Source organism: Sphaerodactylus townsendi, linkage group LG10 (assembly GCF_021028975.2).
Source record: "Sphaerodactylus townsendi isolate TG3544 linkage group LG10, MPM_Stown_v2.3, whole genome shotgun sequence".
NCBI classification, from domain to species: domain Eukaryota; kingdom Metazoa; phylum Chordata; class Lepidosauria; order Squamata; family Sphaerodactylidae; genus Sphaerodactylus; species Sphaerodactylus townsendi.
The window spans coordinates 41,133,093-41,152,619 of record NC_059434.1 but is presented as its reverse complement, the minus strand read 5'-3'; the positions used below and the strand labels follow the sequence as shown (position 1 = coordinate 41,152,619).

The 19,527-nt window shown below is 39.8% G+C and overlaps 1 protein-coding gene across 1 annotated transcript in view; it reads left to right on the top strand.

Moving 5' to 3' along the window:
- The window catches only part of TMA16 (translation machinery associated 16 homolog), a 38,339-nt gene that overhangs the window by 7,622 nt on the left and 11,190 nt on the right, over window positions 1-19,527 (top strand). Inside the window, exons 2-5 of the mRNA XM_048509818.1 lie at window positions 33-145; window positions 10,373-10,410; window positions 14,267-14,351; window positions 15,480-15,628. Of these exons, the coding sequence (XP_048365775.1) occupies window positions 33-145; window positions 10,373-10,410; window positions 14,267-14,351; window positions 15,480-15,628 (385 nt within the window). The remainder of the gene's footprint in view (window positions 1-32; window positions 146-10,372; window positions 10,411-14,266; window positions 14,352-15,479; window positions 15,629-19,527) is intronic.

The following is a 19,527-nucleotide window of genomic DNA, read 5'->3' as shown; positions in this document are numbered from 1 at the left end:
GCCTACTTTTCTTTTCTTTTCCATTGTTTCAGCCAAAAGCAGCAAAGAGCCGAGGAGGGGGACAGGAGAAAAAAGTCATCCACCCTTACAGCAGAAAAGCTGCTCAGCTCACAAAAGAAGCACACAAACAAGAGAAAAAGGAAAAGTGAGTTCCTTTATACTTCAATGTTTTTGCAGCATGGGAAGAGGAAATACTTACCTGCTGTGCTTTTAAGAGACTTTTCTTGACCTAGAAATGTCAGGAAACGCTGACTTTGCCAAGCTGTTTCCCTAAGTAGGTTAGATTTACAGGTAGGTATCTTGCTGACAACAATTGCCATTAAAACCCTGAACCCTCTTACTTGCGATCTCACATAACAAGGCCGTGTTAGGAAACCTCATATGGACGGAAGATATTCTTTTAAACCTGTTAACATTTTAATGGTCTCCTGCTGCACAAATGTTCACCAGTATAGTAGCTTTCCCGTACCATCATCAGTGAAAACTATCTTGTTCTTTCTTTCACACTCTATGTTTTTTTCCAGATTTGATATGGTATTTCTGCAGTGTCATAATTAATTCATTGATTGCTTCTAATTTTTCTTTGTAATAAAATGATAGTGATCTTTTTTTTTTAAAGTGGTATAGTAGTGGACTAAAATGCAAAATTTATGTCTTTCCTTCTAGCATCATATACCTGTGCTGTCTGGAAACCGGTACAATATAGATTGGTCTTTAGTTGTCCTTTGCTTATTTAATATAAATCATGGAAAATAGACATTGTGGGGGCATTCCAGTAATGATTGATCTTAGTACTAGATGCTGTACTAGCATTTTTTTTGTACAAAAACATGAATCTAGTTACAAGGATCCATCTGAAATTGCAAGGGAATACAACTGCAAGTCTTGGAGGCATCTACTTTGTAAATTTCTTAAGGGCCAGAGAGTAAGATAGGAACTGGCATAATATTCTATTTGCTCGTATGTAGAAAATTCATTTCTGTTGTATGTGTTTAATTTAAGCACATAAATACAGTGCTATATTTATAGCCTTATAACTGTCAAAGGTGTCTCCTATTGCCCACTTTCTTTATCCTGTTTACTCCTTTTGCTTGCTATTCCGTGTATTTGGGTTCAGTCATCATGTTTGGTAATCTGTTCCCTAGAGGCAGCTATTGCAGCACAGAAACCATATCTTTCAGTACTGAACATTCTAATTCTTAGGGAATTTCTGTAGCCAAATAGTTCCCCCAAGCTTCCTCTAGATTAAAGATTACTTGCTGAAAATGCGTGTTTTATCATTTTAATCTGTTGGAGAGTGAGGAGATAATTTGGATAAAAATCGATGCCTTGATGAAGTAATGGAGATCTGTGGAGGCCGAAACTGTCACAAAGGTTTTTATTCTCCATAGGTGGTCAACTCACAGAATATGTATGAGAGAGGTGGTGTTTTGTTTGGGGAGGGAGGGCAGAAGACAATAGACAAACAGCCTGTCTGCAACTTTTGTAAATTCTCTTTATTTAAAAGTGTGTGATCTTGAGCAATAATTTTAATCAGTAGGCTCTTAAAATAGCCTCAGATGTTGCCAGTAAATAACTGGTTTTCACATACTTTAGTGGGTTGAGACATTACTGTAATTCTTAAGTAGCAGTATTTCAAATTCATCCCCCAGCTGTGGTTATGTCCTTGAAATATTTTCATTCCCAGTGATGTGTAGCCTTCCAAATCAGGTAGTTGTTTCAGAGCTTAAATCCTATCATTCAGAGTCATTGGTTCCATTTCCTGTCATGTAAGAAAGTATTTATGGCATTTGCAATGTTTTTTATGCATTTGCTTATGTTGTAAACATGCCTTTTTCTTGTGTTGGCAAAATAAGGAAAGCTAAAAAACATAAGACCTTGAACTAATGGAAAAGGACCCTGAGGGAATCTATCAATTTGTGCAAAATCACTTTGTGAAATTGATTTGTTGCCAGAAGACAGCTGCGTATGTATAAGAGCCTAGAGCCAACATGTTGGCTGATCGACTAACTTAGTGGAATGGGGTTTCCTAGCAGTTGCATGGAAGATAGCCAAAACTCAGAAGAAATATAGAGAAGAACCTGCTTGCTGAGTAAAGTAACAAGAAATATTAAATTTTCTGGCCACCAGTTTCTACTTTTGTGTGTTGAAGGTTCTGGGGGATGTCAGGTAGCAGTTTGTTGTGGATTATAAACAAACTAGCAGAAAAGCCTATTGCAGAGGAGATGCAATGGGCCCCAGCAAAGGGTCAAAGATGAAGAATCCCCCCCTGCAATGGGCTTTGGTGAGATTGCAGTGTCCCATGCACCACCACCCGCTGCGTGACACTTACATGTTTCTGGGTCTGCGACTTGGGGGGTGGGAGAGGCTGGAATGGTGTGGGTTGGGGTACATTGGAAGATGAGGATGGGTGAGGGTGGAGAGGAGTGACTTGGGGTGTGGGTGGGCAGCAAGGCGAGGGTTTGGCTGGAAGATGATGGAACCAAGTGGCTTGGGATGGCAGGAGGGTTGAAAAGGGAGGCTTGGGTGGGGGAGGGTGGAAAAGTGAGGATTTTAGTAGGGCAGGGTGGCAAGGTGAGGCCTGGGTTGGGGGGAGGGTTGGAAGGTAAGGCTTGGGTGGGTGGAGGGTTGAAAGGTGTGGCTATGGGTGGGGTAGCAAGGGGTGGGTCGGGGAGGGTGGGAATGGGTGGCTAGGGGTAGGGAATGGTGGCAGTGGGTGGGGGGAAGGGAGGGTGGGAATGGGTGGAAAGGGGCTGGCCTTGTAGGCCTGGCTGGCCTTTTGGGGACACAGGGGGAGCAATGGGCCCAGCAATGGCCAACAGGGCTACAGGACACACAGGGCTTAGGTCCCTGTGTGTCCTGCAGGATAATTGGCTAAGGGTTCATTGTCAGATGTTCGAATCCTTAGCCAATTGTTTATTGTTAGATTTCTGGGCTAATATTCCTAGATCTTCTGTTGATCCAACAATGGCGCCGATTTGGTAAAAGATCTTAACAATGTGAAAAGTAATTGCATTTCAACAACTTGACTAACTTCAAGAATATTTGATTAAAATTGCCTCTTATGCCTACCTTATCAATTTTTATAATAGACAAGAGAAGCTATTTCTTCATTCAGAGCTGGTAGAATATTAGAACGTATGCATCTTGATAAACCATGGCATAGGTTGGCTTTAAGTTTGCATTCCACATTTTCAAAGCACCTTTACATTTGGTTAGAATACTTTCCATGTATTAAGAAGCAAATTCTTTTACGCATAACAACATTTACCTGTCACACATTAAAATTTAATTGAGCAGAGAGAGCTAAATTGCATGGTACTAGTGATACTTGATGTCTTGTGCCTTTAAAATATACCTTACATTGAGCTTGTGTATTATAACCATGTTTTCTCACTTTATCTTCTATTATGTTTAGCTAATAAGGATGGAGTTTTTAATTTCCTGACATTATTTGCTCACTTTTAGAATTAGCCTGGTTCCAAGCTAATATTTTTAGGCCATCTGTTGATGTAGTGATGTCACTGATTTGGTGAACGACTGGCCAACAGTTCTATTAACATTTTAGTCATTTTGGATTTGCTAATCCAGCAAATTATATAACTTGCTCTGCTTTAGTTTTTGGCATTTTTAAAGTATTTAAAACTGAATTTGTGCCTCAAGTTTGTTCAAATAAGCAATCAATCTAAATTTTCTCTTTTTAATTTTTAAAATTTTTTTCACATAACAATACATTGATAAGAGAAAGACATGTAGAAAAAGAAAGAAAATGACATTGATGTGAAATAACCAATATACTGGGAAAAAAACTTATGCAGACAAAATTGATATAAACTTGAACTTTAGCATCCTGATCTCAACACATATGCTTAAATATAATTTTACAACATATAATACTTCAAATAAGACTCCCATTTTTCTTTATATTCATTCTCTGGTTTTTTATTAACAAGGTTTGTCAGTTTAACCATAATAAAGTACTCTCTCATTTTATCTTCCCAATTTTCTTGGAGATAATATCCTTCTGTTTTCTATCTAGACCAGTGATGGCGAACCTTCTTGAGACCGAGTGCCCAAACTGCAACTCAAAACCCACTTATTTATCGCAAAGTGCCAAAACAGCAATTTAACCTGAATACTGAGGTTTTACAGGTTCTGGTGGGTTTTCCGGGCTGTGTGACCGTGGTCTGGTGGATCTTACTCCTAACGTTTCACCTGCATCTGTGTCTGGCATCTTCAGAGGTGTATCACAGAGGGAAGTCTGTTACACACTGTGATACACTCTGTGACTTCCCTCTGTGATACACCTCTGAAGATGCCAGACCCAGATGCAGGTGAAACGTTAGAAGTAAGATCCACCAGACTATGGCCACACAGCCCGGAAAACCCACCAGAGTAACCCCCTCATTCTTCTAAAGCAGGGGTGTCCAGCTCTTGTGCCCCAGATGTTCATGCCGCCGCTGCCTCCCCCTCTGCCCGAGGAGAAGGCAAGCACCTTCTCCCTTGGGCAGAGGGGGTTTTCTGCTCAGCACCGCCTGCTCCCGTGACGGGAGAGCAGGTGGCCCCGAGCAGGCTGGTGCTGCCGCTGCCTCCCCCTCTGCCCAAGGGAGAAGGCAAGCACCTTCTCCCTTGGGCAGAGGGGGCTCTCTGCTCAGTGCCGCCTCTCCCGCGACGGGAGAGCAGGCGGCCCTGAGCAGGCCGTTGCTGCCGCTGCCTCCCCCTCTGCCCAAGGGTGAAGGCAAGCACCTCTGCCCAAGGGAGAAGGCAAGCACCTTCTCCCTTGGGCAGAGGGGGCTCTCTGCTCAGCGCCGCCTGCTCCCGCGATGGGAGAGCAGGTGGCCCAGAGCAGGCCGGTGGCCCAGAGCAGGCCGGTGCTGCCGCTGCCTCCCCCTCTGCCCAAGGGAGAAGGCAAGCACCTTCTCCCTTGGGCAGAGGGGGCTCTCTGCTCAGCGCCGCCTGCTCTCGCGCTGTGAGAGCAGGCGGCCCCGAGCAGGTTGCCACCGCCATCCCCCCCCCTGCCCAAGGGAGAAAGTGGCTGCCTCCTCCCTTGGGCAGAGGAGGAATGGCGGGGGCGACCTGCACGGGGGAGGGTGAGAGGCCTCCGCGTGCCACGTGTGGCATGTGTGCCACAGGTTCGCCATCACGGATCTAGACTCTTTCTACGGTTAATAAATATAGAAATAATTTGTTTTTGTTTCCCTATAATGTAATTTTTGATTCCATTTGAAATTTAATTTTTAGTATTTTTTGCATTTTTGTGTGGATTATTATCCAGATTTTTTTTGCTATTCAGTCCTTTTTCTTGAAAGTACACTCAGTAGCTCTTGAAAAACTGAAACCCCAGACTCTTCTATGAGTGGCCCAGATCATCACCTTCTTAGGATGGAGTCTCTAATTTTCCCATGTGCAAACCTCACCACTCTCTTTCTTGGTGTTTTATTTCCCACAGTAAACCCCATATCAATTCTGCAGACCCATTCTACACTAAAAGAGTCCCTGCCAATCGATACACATACTTGGAAGGTTTTGCCAACCTTGTCTTCAAGGTCCCTCATGCACACTGTTTGAGATGCTTCCAAACTGCAGGTCATTGTCTCCATCTTGCACCGTCAAAATTCCAATTCTTTCCTTGATGTTCAATAGCCCTTCATCCTGGCTGGCTGCCAGTTATTATTGCACTATTTTTACTATCTCTTGTGCATTGTCCTGAACTCTTTCTTTAGCATCAGTCAAACCCGATTCTAATTCCTGTTTGATATTCTGTAGCTCTCCACCTCTTTTATTGTGTTAAGTTCAGATTGTTTAATTTCCCATCTCAAACTTTTAATTTCTTGTTTCATATTATTACTACTGGTCAGAAATCTATAAATATTCCCCGAATACAGATAATTGGGAACACTGCCTGAAACTCTTCGATAGGAACTGCTTCACACCATTAACCTTATCGAAAATCAATAAATCATACTTACCATTGTGTTTGAAATGTGGTCTTGAAATGGGATCTTTTATTCACCTGTGGTGGACCTGTCCAAAAATACAAAAATGCTGGTCCTTAATAAATCAAGAAATAGAGAAAATAATGAATTTAAAATTCAGTAAATCACTCTTAACTTACCTCCTAGGTCCATGCATGGCAGAGAAGAGTTTCAAAAAACCACAAGCGCACTTATTGTTTCATTTAATTATAGCAGCACAGCTGAACCTGGCAAAGCTGTGGAGGACAGATATAATACCTTCCCTTGAAGTCTGGAAAGCTGAAGTCCAGCAATTTTTCATTCTAGATAAAGGAGTACACCAAACAAGATTACTACCAGCAGAAGTGTTTATAGAAAACTGGCAGCCATGGATTACTTACTTAAAAGGAAATATGGATGCAGATTTCTTTCCAATTGATTATTAATTGAAAAAATTGATATTGATAAAATATTACTTTCTAAGATAACAAGTTGTGAATAGAAGTCATTCTATGGATTATAAGAATTACTGAATTTATTGTACCGATGTGTTCAGGGCATATATTTGGCTAGTAGTGCCTATATCTGTGGTGGCGAACCTTTGGCACTCCAGATGTTATGGACTACAATTCACGTTGGCCATGAATTGGCCATCCTGGCAGGGGCTGATGGGAATTGTAGTCCATAACATCTGGAGTGCCAAAGGTTCGCCACCACTGGTATATCATAAGCCTTTTCCTTTTGATAATTTGTACGTTTGTTGTTTGGCATGTGTTTATTGTATTTTACTTAGGTCAAAACTCCTTGGAATCAGCCGCTTGGCTGAGGACCTTTAGATTCTGGCTGCGAATTCATTTTCTCTCGGACTGTAATTCCCTGGTCCACCGTCTGCTCTCTGACACTCATTCCAACCCCTGGTTTTCCATAATTGAAGAAATAATTGCCTCTATTGGACTGTCAGTGGATTCACTTTGCCCCTTGTCCTATTCAGAAGCTTATAGGAAATTAAAAGGTCAACTATTGGATAGAGAGTTCTGTACCCTAATCACCGCAGCCAAGAAAACGTGTTCCCCCCTGTATTTTTCTCTCCCATTTGAACAGGGCCACTTGACACACTACCTGTATTGCTTAATAAACCCCGTTCAAAGGAGAGCCATAATCCTTGCCAGGTTTGATTTTATGCCTTCTGCCTTGTTGCATGGCAGATTTAATAAGCAAGAAAATGCTAAAATATTGTGCCCATGTAATGATGGCTCAGTTGAATCTCTGGCCCACCAATTACTACACTGTCTCAGATTCAAGGAAATCAGATCCAAGTATGTGAATCTTACTCCTTTACATTTACCCCATTTCCCCGATTTAATTAGATTACACTACTTGTTGGACAACCCTGATCCTTCTCTCTGTATGATAGTGGCAGACTTTATCCTGGAAATTACCAAACGCCAGTAGATTTCCTTCGACCTAACATTTATTTCCTGTATTGTATATGCTTTTTAATCCATTTTTTATTATTGTTGTACTGTTGTCTATGCCAATAAAGGCTTGCTTCTCGTATTTTACTCAATAAAATAAATGACTTTGAAAAAAAATAAAAATACTGGATAAAGACACTAGAAAAGATATAGAGGGATGACAATTTTTAAAGCAGCAAGTTGATATATTAGTCCTAATAAGTACATTAAGCAGACCAGGTTTATTATAATTTTACCATATTAGATCAGACTAAAAATTAAATTGTCCAAATTTTTATTAAAATTATCAGAAGGGAGAAAGAAAAAAAAAGAAAAAATCAGGAAAAACGAATTTCTCTTTTTCTGATGGCAGGAGTAATATGGTTAACAGTTCAAGACCACTTATATTTCACTGCTGTTCTGTAAATTCAGATATCTGCTGTAATTTCAGATGATCCACAAGGTGGCATCAATGTTTTAAAATGAACTTGGTAATTTCCAAAAAGCTGAATAGGTTAGCTGTTTACATTAGGAAGTAGACTTCCTGATAAGAGGAAGTCTACTTCCTCTTTTGGTTCCCATGGGGCTCTAACTCAAGAAAAAAGAATCTTGTAATGATATGAAGCTAAAAATATGTAAGCAGATTTAAATTCTAGCTTTACTCTGTCTCCAACAAACTTCAGCTTCTGCACAAGAGTCCCTAAATACTGGTAGATACTCAAAAAGCCTCTTATCCTGGATCATTATCAACCACATACTCTTATCTGAGGAGTGAGCACAGTTGTTTATTGCCTGTTGGGTGGTCAGATCCTTTTAAGTCGTAAAATCTTGTAGTCCAACTTGTAGTCCCATCTCTGTCTTCAAGCTGTGTAAATAAAGTCTGGTAAGAAAAAAGCGTATTCTCCTTTTAAAAAAAAGTATTTATAAATGTTCAGTAGATTAAAAATCATGCCGGAGATCCAGTAAAAGAGAAAAATAAAAGAAGAAGAAAAAAAGAAGAAACTTGCAAAAAGTGCAAAAGTAAACTTACCACCTGGAGAAATTGAAAGTAGGAAACTGCACAGAGGGGGGCGAGAAGACAGAGAGGCTGCTTCTCTGAATGACTAGCTCACGCTTATTGATCCTGGATTTTATCAGAGCAAATGGGTCAAAGGGAACTAAAACTAGTCCACCTGTTGAATTAAAATGTCCCCAGAGCTTACTGGGAAGGTCTGCTCTTATGCTGGCGTTTGCTCCTTTCATTAACGTGTGGCAGAGAGCTCCAAGAAGCTTAATCTGTTCAAAGAGCAATCTTCGCCAGAAGCCAGTCTGAATTTTTCTCCAGCTCCATTCTTAGAACTATTTTTGAATGCAAATGATGTACATGTTAAGCTGGTATGTTAGGCAAGGAGAATCTGAGAACTGCAATCGAATTGAGGCTGTGTTTAATGTGACACTTTGATCTGCTCCACAGCAGTACTCTGCAGCTATTCTCTGCTTTGTCTGTGCTGTCAAAAAACATTCAAGGTGAATAATAGTAATTTTTACCAGAGAATGAATAAATGGGAACAGTTTGCTTCCCACACAATAATAGCAACTTTTACCAGAAAATGAATAAATGGGAACAGTTTGCTTCCTACACAATAAATATTTAAAATAATTATTTTACTTTGAGGGCAAAACGGTAAATGTTTTAAATGTGTCACACTTTCAGATTGTAAAGTATTTATAGTGTTGTCTGTTCCTATTGTTATCTCTCTTTCCGATGTTTCCTGGTCCAAAGTTGACATTCAGTCACGCCTTTTTGGTTCCTTTTGCTATACTGTCTCCAATTCATAGAAAGAAGTCTGTGAAGAAGAGTTCTGTGAAGAAGAAATTTAACACAGTGACTGGTAGCCCAACCCAGAGGGGGAGATGAATTCTGCTCTGGAGCCAATGCAGTGCTGCGCCAGTGTGGGTCCCTATACACTGGTGCAATGGGCAAATGCACTGGTGGGGAATTACTTACTCAGGTGGCATGTGGCTCCATGGCTCCTGACTCAGAAGCCTTTGCTTGTCCCCAGACCCACCAGTGCAAAATGCTGTGCTGGCATGACCAGGGTTGATTCCAGGTGTGGAACCAACATTAGTCGGCTTCCACTCCCTGCCCAGCCTCGTGCACTGGCAAAGCCTACGACTGAAATGCACCTCATTTTTGTTGGTCTACCACACTTATCCCCTACAGAGGATTCTCAAAGGATGGATTAAAAAGAAAACACTTTTTTGGGCTTCCTGCACCGAGGGAAAGCTCTTTGGGGAGGGTGGGGCCGCACTGTCCTTGCCCGCCAGCCCTCTCTAGATTGGGCTGTTAGCCTCACAGATGAGAACTAGCTTACTAGAATTGAATGAAAAAATTTAAAACATTTTGTATTCACATATTTTTTTACCTCTTCCTACGTATGTGCTTATCCTTTCAAATTGGGAACATTTAATTTGTTTTAATTTATGAGATCTGTTATTATTTATTTATTAATCCCTATATTGTTGCCCCTCATGCAGAGGATCTTGTAGCAGTTTCCAAAACTGACTTTTGAGGAATGGTCCTCGGTTCCTACTTTTGGTGGTTGTGTGAGGAACCCAGGCAATGGCTTGTTTCTGCCATTGGAAGTGCTTGCTACTGATTTTTGTTTCATTTCATGTGAAGCAGGTTTAAATTCTAAGTTGTTTTTTTTTAAAATTTACAGTCAGCAAAAACTATAAACTAAATCTAAAATAACTACTTATTGGTTGACAGTACTAACCTGTTGTAACAAAATGCCAGCTTCTGAATGATCTATTTCTATAAATGAAGTCTGAAAAAAAGATCTAAGTTTAATGCTGGAAATCTTTATAATCACAGTGAAACTAGGAAGTCTTCATTTCCATCAGTTTTCTCTTTCATGTGTTTTTCTTTCTGTTCTGCTGGTTTAAAAATGCAGGAATTAAGTTGCCTTTACCTTTTTACAGGTTGAAAAATGAAAAGGCCTTTCGTCTTAGTGTTGTGGGTAAGTATAACTTTTTAAACATCCCAAATTCTTCTGAAATAAATTTCATAGCATTGTCTTCAGCTATTAAGGAAACAGACTGTCTTTCTAATGCAACAGTCTCTATAATATTACAACAGCATTCTCAACCAGTGCCAGTGGTGTTACTTTGATGTCTCTCTCTTTTGAACTGCTTACAGATTTTGGGATTAGTGCTTTCTTTAGGGAAAATACATTTTAGCATCTTTTTAAAGCTGCCCTTGCAGAGGAAATTTGGTTGCAGACAGGTAACTAAAAGTATTATCTTTTAAGCTTTTAAAGCACTGCATTGGAAGGAATTTGCGGATGTGTGCAGGAGAGAAAGTGAATCTTGGAATTATGTAGACAAAAGCTTTAGGTTCTCTTGTGCAGTCTTCTTTTCCCTCCTCATGTACCACAGACAATTATTACTTGTTGATTTTTAACAAGACATTGTTTTCTGTTACATCTGAACTGTCAAGCTGTGGCTTGTGCTTTCCTTGCTAGTCAGGTTTGCAAGTCACATTTGTTTTTCTGGTTTGCAGCCCTGGTTTGTTTTGCTGTCTATTCTTAAGCACATAATTGTATTGTGGGATTTCTCATTGTCTGAATGCAAGCACATTTATTGGCATTGGAGATCAAGAGCCCCATCCAACTTCAACTGGCATTTGAACCTCGAGCAAAAGTGTTCATGTTCTAGATGTTTTGCTGAAAACAATCGATTTTCTTCTTTCTTTACTAGACAACTAATATCAAAATGGGTTTTTCAAGAATTTTAAATATACACCTAAGGCTAAGAGTAAGATTTTGAAGCCCATACAGTATCTGCGGTATACTTAACAAGGACTAAGTATAGACTGTACGAGACAAGATTGAAAAATATTTTAGCTAAGTACTCAATCTTGACATCAGAACATAATTCAGCATTTTATCCTTCAAGTCCTGGGAAGAGTCTGCAAAAGGTCTGCTCTAGGTTTTTTGAAAAAATATTCCATGAGATTTTTCTTTGTGCTGTTTAATCTGATTCATTTCTATTGGTCTTTCTAGTCTGTGTTCTGTTTCTAGGATGAAACAATATTTGGCAGCATGAGTCGGGGAGGAGCAGCTTGGGACATTTTTTCATGTTGGCTGTAATTCAAGAAACAGTTGGTGCTCCCAGCACCACTGCAGTATTCAAAGATGACATTGCTCATCCACAAGCCCTTCATCTACATAAACTTATGCTATGGAATAAGGTTTAGCTGTGTCTTCAATAGAAATATAAAATGATTTATTTGCTTTATAGTCTGATTTTCTCACCAAGACTCAAGGAGGATTACAAAATTTAGCAATGCAATAGGAACTGCACAAGACATAGACTAACCATGGTAAAAATTGGATTACAAATTAAAAACAGTGCAATGGGAACAGTTTAAAATATGACACAATTCGGAAAAATTGAATTACAGAAATTAGGAAAAAAGTAATAAAAACAAGAAATGCAACTTAACAGTGCCATAAACCATATTCCCTGTCCCTTTATTAAAGCATCCTCCTGAATGACTAGTGATCTTTGAAAAGTGTACCTCTGCGTATTTGCCAGGCCTAGCAAAAGTCTACCTTTAGTAGAAAAAGCTACAAGCAAAAGCAATAAAATTCTCAAGGGCAAGCTGGAAGAAAACAAATGCTAAACTGGATGATGAAGGAGAAAGAGTCTGAGGCACACACTGCAAAGCAGATCCAGAAATGCAGAAGACCTCCTGAGAGGGCCATGTAGAGAAATCTAATGGCCCGAGAGCAAGATAGCAAGCACCAGAATTCTTTAGTTGACCACTACTGCACTGCCCATGCCCTCTTCACATCTGTGTCCATGAATCTAGTGACCCCTTAGTCAACATTTACTTCAGCATACATTTTTAAGTGACTCCAAAGCAACTGGTGAAATGAGTTCTGACTCAAGAAAGTTCCTGCTGGTATAAAAGATGTCAGCCTGTAAGCTACCACTAGACCCCTGTTCATTTTTCACTACAACAGACCAAATGGGATACCCATCTGGAGTTACCAGCTAAACAACAATCTTCTTGGTTAAAAAATATAGCTAAATATCCGCTGACAACTAAACATCATTACTTATGGCCAGATTATTTTGAAAGATGCAAGTAAATTCAGATTTCTATAATACAGCACCTGATCATGACAGTCGTGGTACTGAATTACACTTATTTCTATAGCCTCCGCTTGGAAAAGGAAAAGGTGTGCAGACAGTCAAAATCACCCTAGTGTGTGAAGAGGCTGTCACACAGAGCTGAAACTGCGTGGCTTCAGTGTACTGGCTGCATTTCTGAATTTGGTCTGATTTAGATCAGACACCTCTAATTTACAAAGGCAAGTAAAAAAACCGTGAGCAGAAAAGCAAAACAGTGGGAAGACAAGGAAGGAGACTTATTTCTTTGACTGTGCCGTAATTTGGAGATGCCAGCTGTCTAGCGAATCAAAGCTGTTACCACTAATCAGAACTGTCATTTTGCAGCAAGACTTTGGGTGAAATTTTGTCCCTCCTTCCTGACTTATCCCTGCAGCAAAACAAGGACTACCTGGAAGATGCCTTGTGAAATCAATGGGATACCTTGTAGCTGTTCTTCAGTACAGGGCTGGAAGAAAGGAGACAAATGATGATGGGAGAGAAAAGGGATGGTAATGGAACAAAACTGAAAAAGAAATCAAAGAGAAGAAATGGGGAGAGGCAACAGAGCAAATGCTTGCCGTTTTTCTTCTTACATGATTTCTTTAAACTACTGAAAAGTAGCTTTCCTTTTGTCAAAATTTCATTTAAGATGGAGTATGACTGTTGAGATCTAGGCTGCTGTTAGACAAAGATAACAGTAAATTACCGAACTACCTTAGACAATCAAGAATAAAACGTTTCTCAACAACTAAGAGGGTTTTCATACAGAAAAGGCAGAGTGGAATGACCGCCTTTTTCTAAACTATTTCTTCATCTGCCAAGGACAGCCTTTAACTGTTCTTGAAATGTATCTCGTAGAAGGTATCCTGTGTAGAACGTCACAGATGAATGCACCTCATGTATTACTGAAAAAGACAAATGTGAGTTTAATACCATGAACTGAATCTGACTTTCTGGGGAGTTATCACTTATCTCGGTGATGTCAATCAGGAAGATTATTCAGGGGAGTCATAGCTGAAGCCAGCAACTTACTTTGAGGAACAACAATAGGATTGGGGACCAGGACCCTAGACTTTTAGTTGGAATCAAGAGCTCCCCTCTTTCATGAGCAGAAGCACCACTTGTTCAAGGTGGCGGAAGGTCTGTGGATTCCCACTTCAACTGCAGCCCCCCCCCCCTCTCCATTTGACATCTTTGAGTGTTCCTTACCCTTAGGATCCTACATCAGCAGGAAGGGGAAAATGGGAACCATTCCTGGAAGAGAACTATATTCACAGTTTTCTGGATCAGACCTGCTGTTTTGAATCTCATGCAGTGGTGCAGTGATGTTTTTGTGGTTTAGTAGTTTGTGCAGTGTTTCTTATTTGATTTGTTGTAGGGACAACTGGCTGACTGTTAACTCCCTGTGTCCTTGGGGAACAGTTACAGCCCATTGGTAGAGAATCTGCTTTGCATGTCTCGTGCCCCACATTGAATCTCCAGTTTAAAGGGTTGAGTAGCAGGTGATGCAAGTGACCTGAGTGCCCCCTCCCTCCCTCTCCATTTGTGAAGCTGGAGAACAACTGCCAGTCAAGTAGACAGTGTTGATTTTGATGGACCAATGATCTGATTCAATGCAAAGCAGCTTCATGCATTCAGCAATTGTAGCAAAAAAATAAAAAATAAATCCCTGCATTTGTTTTAATCCTTTTGTAGGTGAAAAACTCCTTTGGTTTCAGAGTCACCTGGATGCTAGCAAGTTGGAATACACAAAAACAGAAGCCTGTGATCTAGTAGAAAAGTAAGTCTGTGGCAGATGAAAATCTTAGCATGCTGGAAGAGTGGTGAGTTAAATATTCCCAATGCCCTTGATTATTATGTAATGCACAGTGTTATGTGCATGAGGGCAGAGTGTATAGATTTCATTTTTAATGTTGCTGGATTGGATTTAGCGAGTCAGCTGTATGATTAGAGTGTTGGACTGGAATCTGGGATGCAAGGTTCAAGTCTGCCATGCAGTGGCGTATCTACCTAGGGACAAGAGGTACCCCTTATCCCCAGGTGCCACTCTTCTGGTCACGTGGGGGGGGGGGTGCAAAATCCCCCCGAGTGGATTTAAAGGGAGAATCAGGGCTTACAGAGCTAGTTACTGTTTTTCTTTGAAATATTCAAAAACATTTAACCTACTGAAGGCTCAATTAATGTAATTTTATTGGTATCTATTTTTATTTTTGAAATTTGCCAGTAGGTGTTGCATTTCCCACCCTCGACTTATTCGCGAGTCAATAAAAATTCCCAGTTTTTTGTGGTAAAATTAAATGCCTCGACTTATAAGCGGGTCGACTTATACACGAGTATATATGGTAAATCATAGTCCTGATATTTGAAATAATTAAATTTTATGTGATAATGACCAGTATTACTGAACTAGAGGAAGTTTATTCCCATTGTGCAGAATACCTTAGTTCTGGTTACAAAGAGCTATGCAAAATTTTTCCCAGAATACCTCTGAATGTTCCCTATTGATTTTTGCACTTATATGTAACTTTATTTTCTTTGAATTCTATTTAACATAGTGCAAGGGATAATCAGAAACAACATAAACAATTTAATTGTTTAAAGTGCATGACTCTTTTAATTAGTCTGGAAGGTGAAAATATGTTGTTCTTGGCTTCCTTTTATTTCCTTCACACCTTTCTCACATTCTTTCCGGAGGAATTGATTTATGAGTTTGTTACTGAACATGGTGTACAGACAGCCATTTTTAACACAGCTGCAGTGCTGGTCCAAGCTACCTAAATACAATTTCAACTTCAGAGGGCTTTTTTCCCTCCCAAGTTGTCATTGACACTTCTCTGAAGTTGTGATGGGAATGTAAAGCAAATGCAAAGCTGTAAATGTTGACAATGACATGTTGTTGTGCCTTTAGCTATTTGCATCGATTCAGCGATGAGTTGGAACAGATCGAACTGCACAACAGTATTAAGGGCAGACAGGCAAGGCAGCACAGTGCCCGAGAAACTGTCATCAACCAGACCATGGAACGTGAAAGACAGCTGTACGATGGATATGGGCTAGGTAGGTCTGGGCTATTGCTCCTCTACACAAAAAAATTGCACAAGTTCACAGGAATCACTGGGCAAAATGAGAACCTTACCTACACTGAGTTTCGCATGGTAACAGTGAAAAGTAAAAGTAGAGAGGTCCTTTTAAAAAACAACTTCCTTATCTAAGTGTTTAAAAGCATTTCTGCTTCACTCGAACATTGTGTTTCCACCTCGTCAATGAAGTGGCTATTTTGAGTCATAAGTATGTGTTGAGTAGGTAACTGGTACATTGACCTCTTTAATTACAGCCTGTGTGTTGTAACAGCTAAGTCCCAGAAATGGAAGCTCCCTTCTAAAACATCCAAGCTCAGTTTTTCCATACCTCCAGCCTGCTAATAGCTATCTTGGCACATTGTTGCACTCAGTTTAGAAAATGCACTGTGTGAAAGATCATCTGAATAATCATCTGCTAATTGCTGCTCTGTAATTTTTAGAAAAATAGTTATTAATTTGTGAGGCATTTAAATGTTCTCTGGTTCTGGTGGGTTTTCCGGGCTGTGTGGCTGTGGTCTGGTGGATCTTGTTCCTAACATTTCGCCTGCATCTGTGGCTGGCATCTTCAGAGGTGTATCACAGAGGGAAGTCTGTTACACAGATGCCAGCCACAGATGCAGGCAAAACGTTAGAAACAAGATCCACCAGACCACGGCCACACAGCCCGGAAAACCCATCAGAACCAGTTGAATCCGACAGTTCGTTGAATGTTCTGTTTCTTGAATGGGAAAAAATACAGATAAACCTTTTATATACCACTGTCCTACATTGTCAAAGGTAGTCCAGGGAGTCTTCCCCTTCTTCAAAAATTACGACATTCTTTGTATAGCTTTGAGGCTCAAGTTATGCACAGGGTTTTCAAAACTCTCAAAAATTCAGGCTCTGTGATTCTGATCAGCAGCCCTTTTCTTGTGAAAGGCAACCTCCAATCATTTGTTTTTGTTCATGCAAAAATCCTGTAGCATTATCTGTCAACTGAATTTCAAATTAAGGAAAATTGTTGCTTCTAGATGGTATAATTAGAGATGGCGATTTAAAATACAGACGTCTGCTCGGTTGTGTCATTACAAGGGCTTAAAATGGCCAGTCACCAGAAGTTTCTTCCCCTTCTCTGATCAAAAATGATTGCAGGCATGATTTAATTCTTTTGTTGCTGAAAGTAAAGTTTTGCTTTTGCTTTAGAATGAGAAAAATAGACTTCCAATCTGCATGGAGGGAAAATAGCTACATTTTTATGCCCTTTTGTGGTCCCTCGTTTTTTCCTTCATGATTGCCATTTCACTCTGATTTTATTCTTGAGCATATTCTTTAAAATATTTCAGTTGCAAATGAAGTATTCAAATAAAAACAGAAAATATTGCCCACAGCAGCTTGAGATCTAAAACATTCAGTGAATGTGAGGAACCTACTTAGCTTGTTAGGAAAGCTAGATAATCCAATATCTTCAACAATTTTTCAGACTTTCTTGCCTTGTACCATCCAGAAGTTTATTGATCTATGCAACTATATATAATCCTTTCCCCTCAGCTTTTGTGTTGATGATTTCTAAGCAGCCATGAAGAAAAGTGGGTTATGAATATGTTAATAAATGTTAAAAAATAAAACCTGCCCTCCTCATGGCCTCCAGAAGCAGGCTGCTAATGGGATAACTGTGGGTTGAACTATGATGGTCCGTAGTAAAGTAACTGCAAGGCCCCTTCAGTAGTAGAAACTTAATCCATGCCTTCAGATAGATATTTATGTGAATTAACCATTGGATTATTTAGTCCTGAACAACAGTACAACAATAATAACCATTGGATAATTTAGTCCATAGACAGCAGTACAACAATAATAAAAGACGGATTAAAAAGCATATGCAATACAGGAAATAAATGTTAGGTCGAAGGAAATCTACTGGCATTTAGTAATTTCCAGGAGAAAGTCTGCTACTATCATACAGAGAGAAGGATCAGGGTTGTCCAACAAGTAGTGTAATCTAATTAAATCGGGGAGATGGGGTAAATGTAAAGGTGTAAGATTCACATACTTGGATCTGATTTCCTTGAATCTGAGACAGTGTAGTAATTGGTGGGCCAGAGATTCAACTGAGCCATCGTTATATGGGCACAATCTTTTAGCCTTTTCTTGCTTATTAAATCTGCCATGTAACAAGGCAGAAGGCATAACATTAAACCTGGCAAGCATTATGGTTCTGCTTTGAACGGGGTTTATTAAGCAATACAGGTAGTGTGCCAGGTGACCCCGTTCAAATGGGAGAGAAAAAGTCCTGAACTGTATTTTTACTGTTGAGGGCTAATGTATATGTTCTGAAAAATCAATCCACTGGTGCTATTAGAGGTGGAGCAATTGCTTAATTGTTTCCTCATGTTTATATATGTAGAAAACTGGTATTCCTGGGAGAACACTTCAGCCACAGTTTTGACTTGTTAACATTTTGATTCAGTCTTGTTTGGACTGTATTTTAATTATCTTCTTTGGTTCTGATTGAAAAAATAAACAATAAAAAGTAGTTTTGGTAACCAGTTCATATTAAGGGTCTGCTGGTCAAGCTCTGAGTTGTCACAGATGCAGTGCTGAACGACTAAGGAACGCACAAACTCAGCAGCTTAGCTGAAACAAATGTCACCGTTTTTTAGAATTAAAGGAAAACAGAATAAGAATAAACAAAAAGAAACTTTCAAGACTTGCATCAGAACAGGAAGTACTTAATATATGGTGGCAAAATGAACTGGTAAACATAGTAATTGAAATATTTTTAAATTAACTCCAGTAACTGCAGCAGATGGTTACATTGTAATATGCCATTAAGCGTATAATGTTTTAGCCTTCAGTTCTTATAATAATCCCTTTCTATTTTCTCAACAGAATAGTTCTCACATTCTAAATGTGAAGCGGCTTTCATAATTACGTCTCAAAGGATCTAAAAAACTGTCTACTCTTACATAAATAAAAGAAATTCCGATCACTTATTCCTCCAGCCCCCAATCCTAGCCTGATCTATTACTATACTTTGTTTGTCAGGATAGTTTGTCGGTCTGCTGCCTGCGCTTCCCACTTTTAAAATTTTGTCATACTTAGTATACACTGGTGGATTCTTGGACTTTGAGGTGCATGCTCCTATCTAGGAGCTCTGCACCCTAGTTATGCATGTTCAGTTCTGGGGTGCCGCTGTGTGAACAGCTAGATTTAAGACCAGCAGCACCATAGATACCAACAAAATTTTGGATTATGAGCTTCCCCTCCCCCTCTGACAAAGGGAGCTGAGTTTATCAAAAGCTCATACCTTGAAAATCGTTGGTCTCTGGTGCTACTACCCTGTTTCTCCTAAAATAAGACACCCCCTGAGAATAAGACATAGAAGAGGTTTTGCTGAAGTGCTAAATATAAAGCATCCCCCGAAAGTAAGACGTAGCAAAGTTGTTGTTTGGAAGCATGCCCGTCAAACAGAACACCAGAGCATGCAGCTGTGGAGCGGAAAAAGACATCCCCTGAAAATAAGACATAGCACATATTTGGGAGCAAAAATTAATATAATACACTGACTTATTTTCGGAGAAACACGGTAGACTCTAATCTAGTGTAGACTGACACAATTACTCTCTGAAACTGTAGGTATGAAACTTTGTCCTGGTTAGCTTAGGTTTCTGAGACATCAGAATTGTACAGGGATGTATATTTTGTTTAATAAAACAGCCATTTAATCTATCATTGTATTATTTAAACATTAACACGCTCAGTCTGTTTATCCTACAGACATGTAACTGATTTTTGTTAAGAAAAGTTAACGCGTTAATGGGCTGTGGTGCCAGTCTGGTGTGCAGATGATTAAAGCAAAACCAGCATTTGAAAACACATGTTCTTCAGGCACAGATG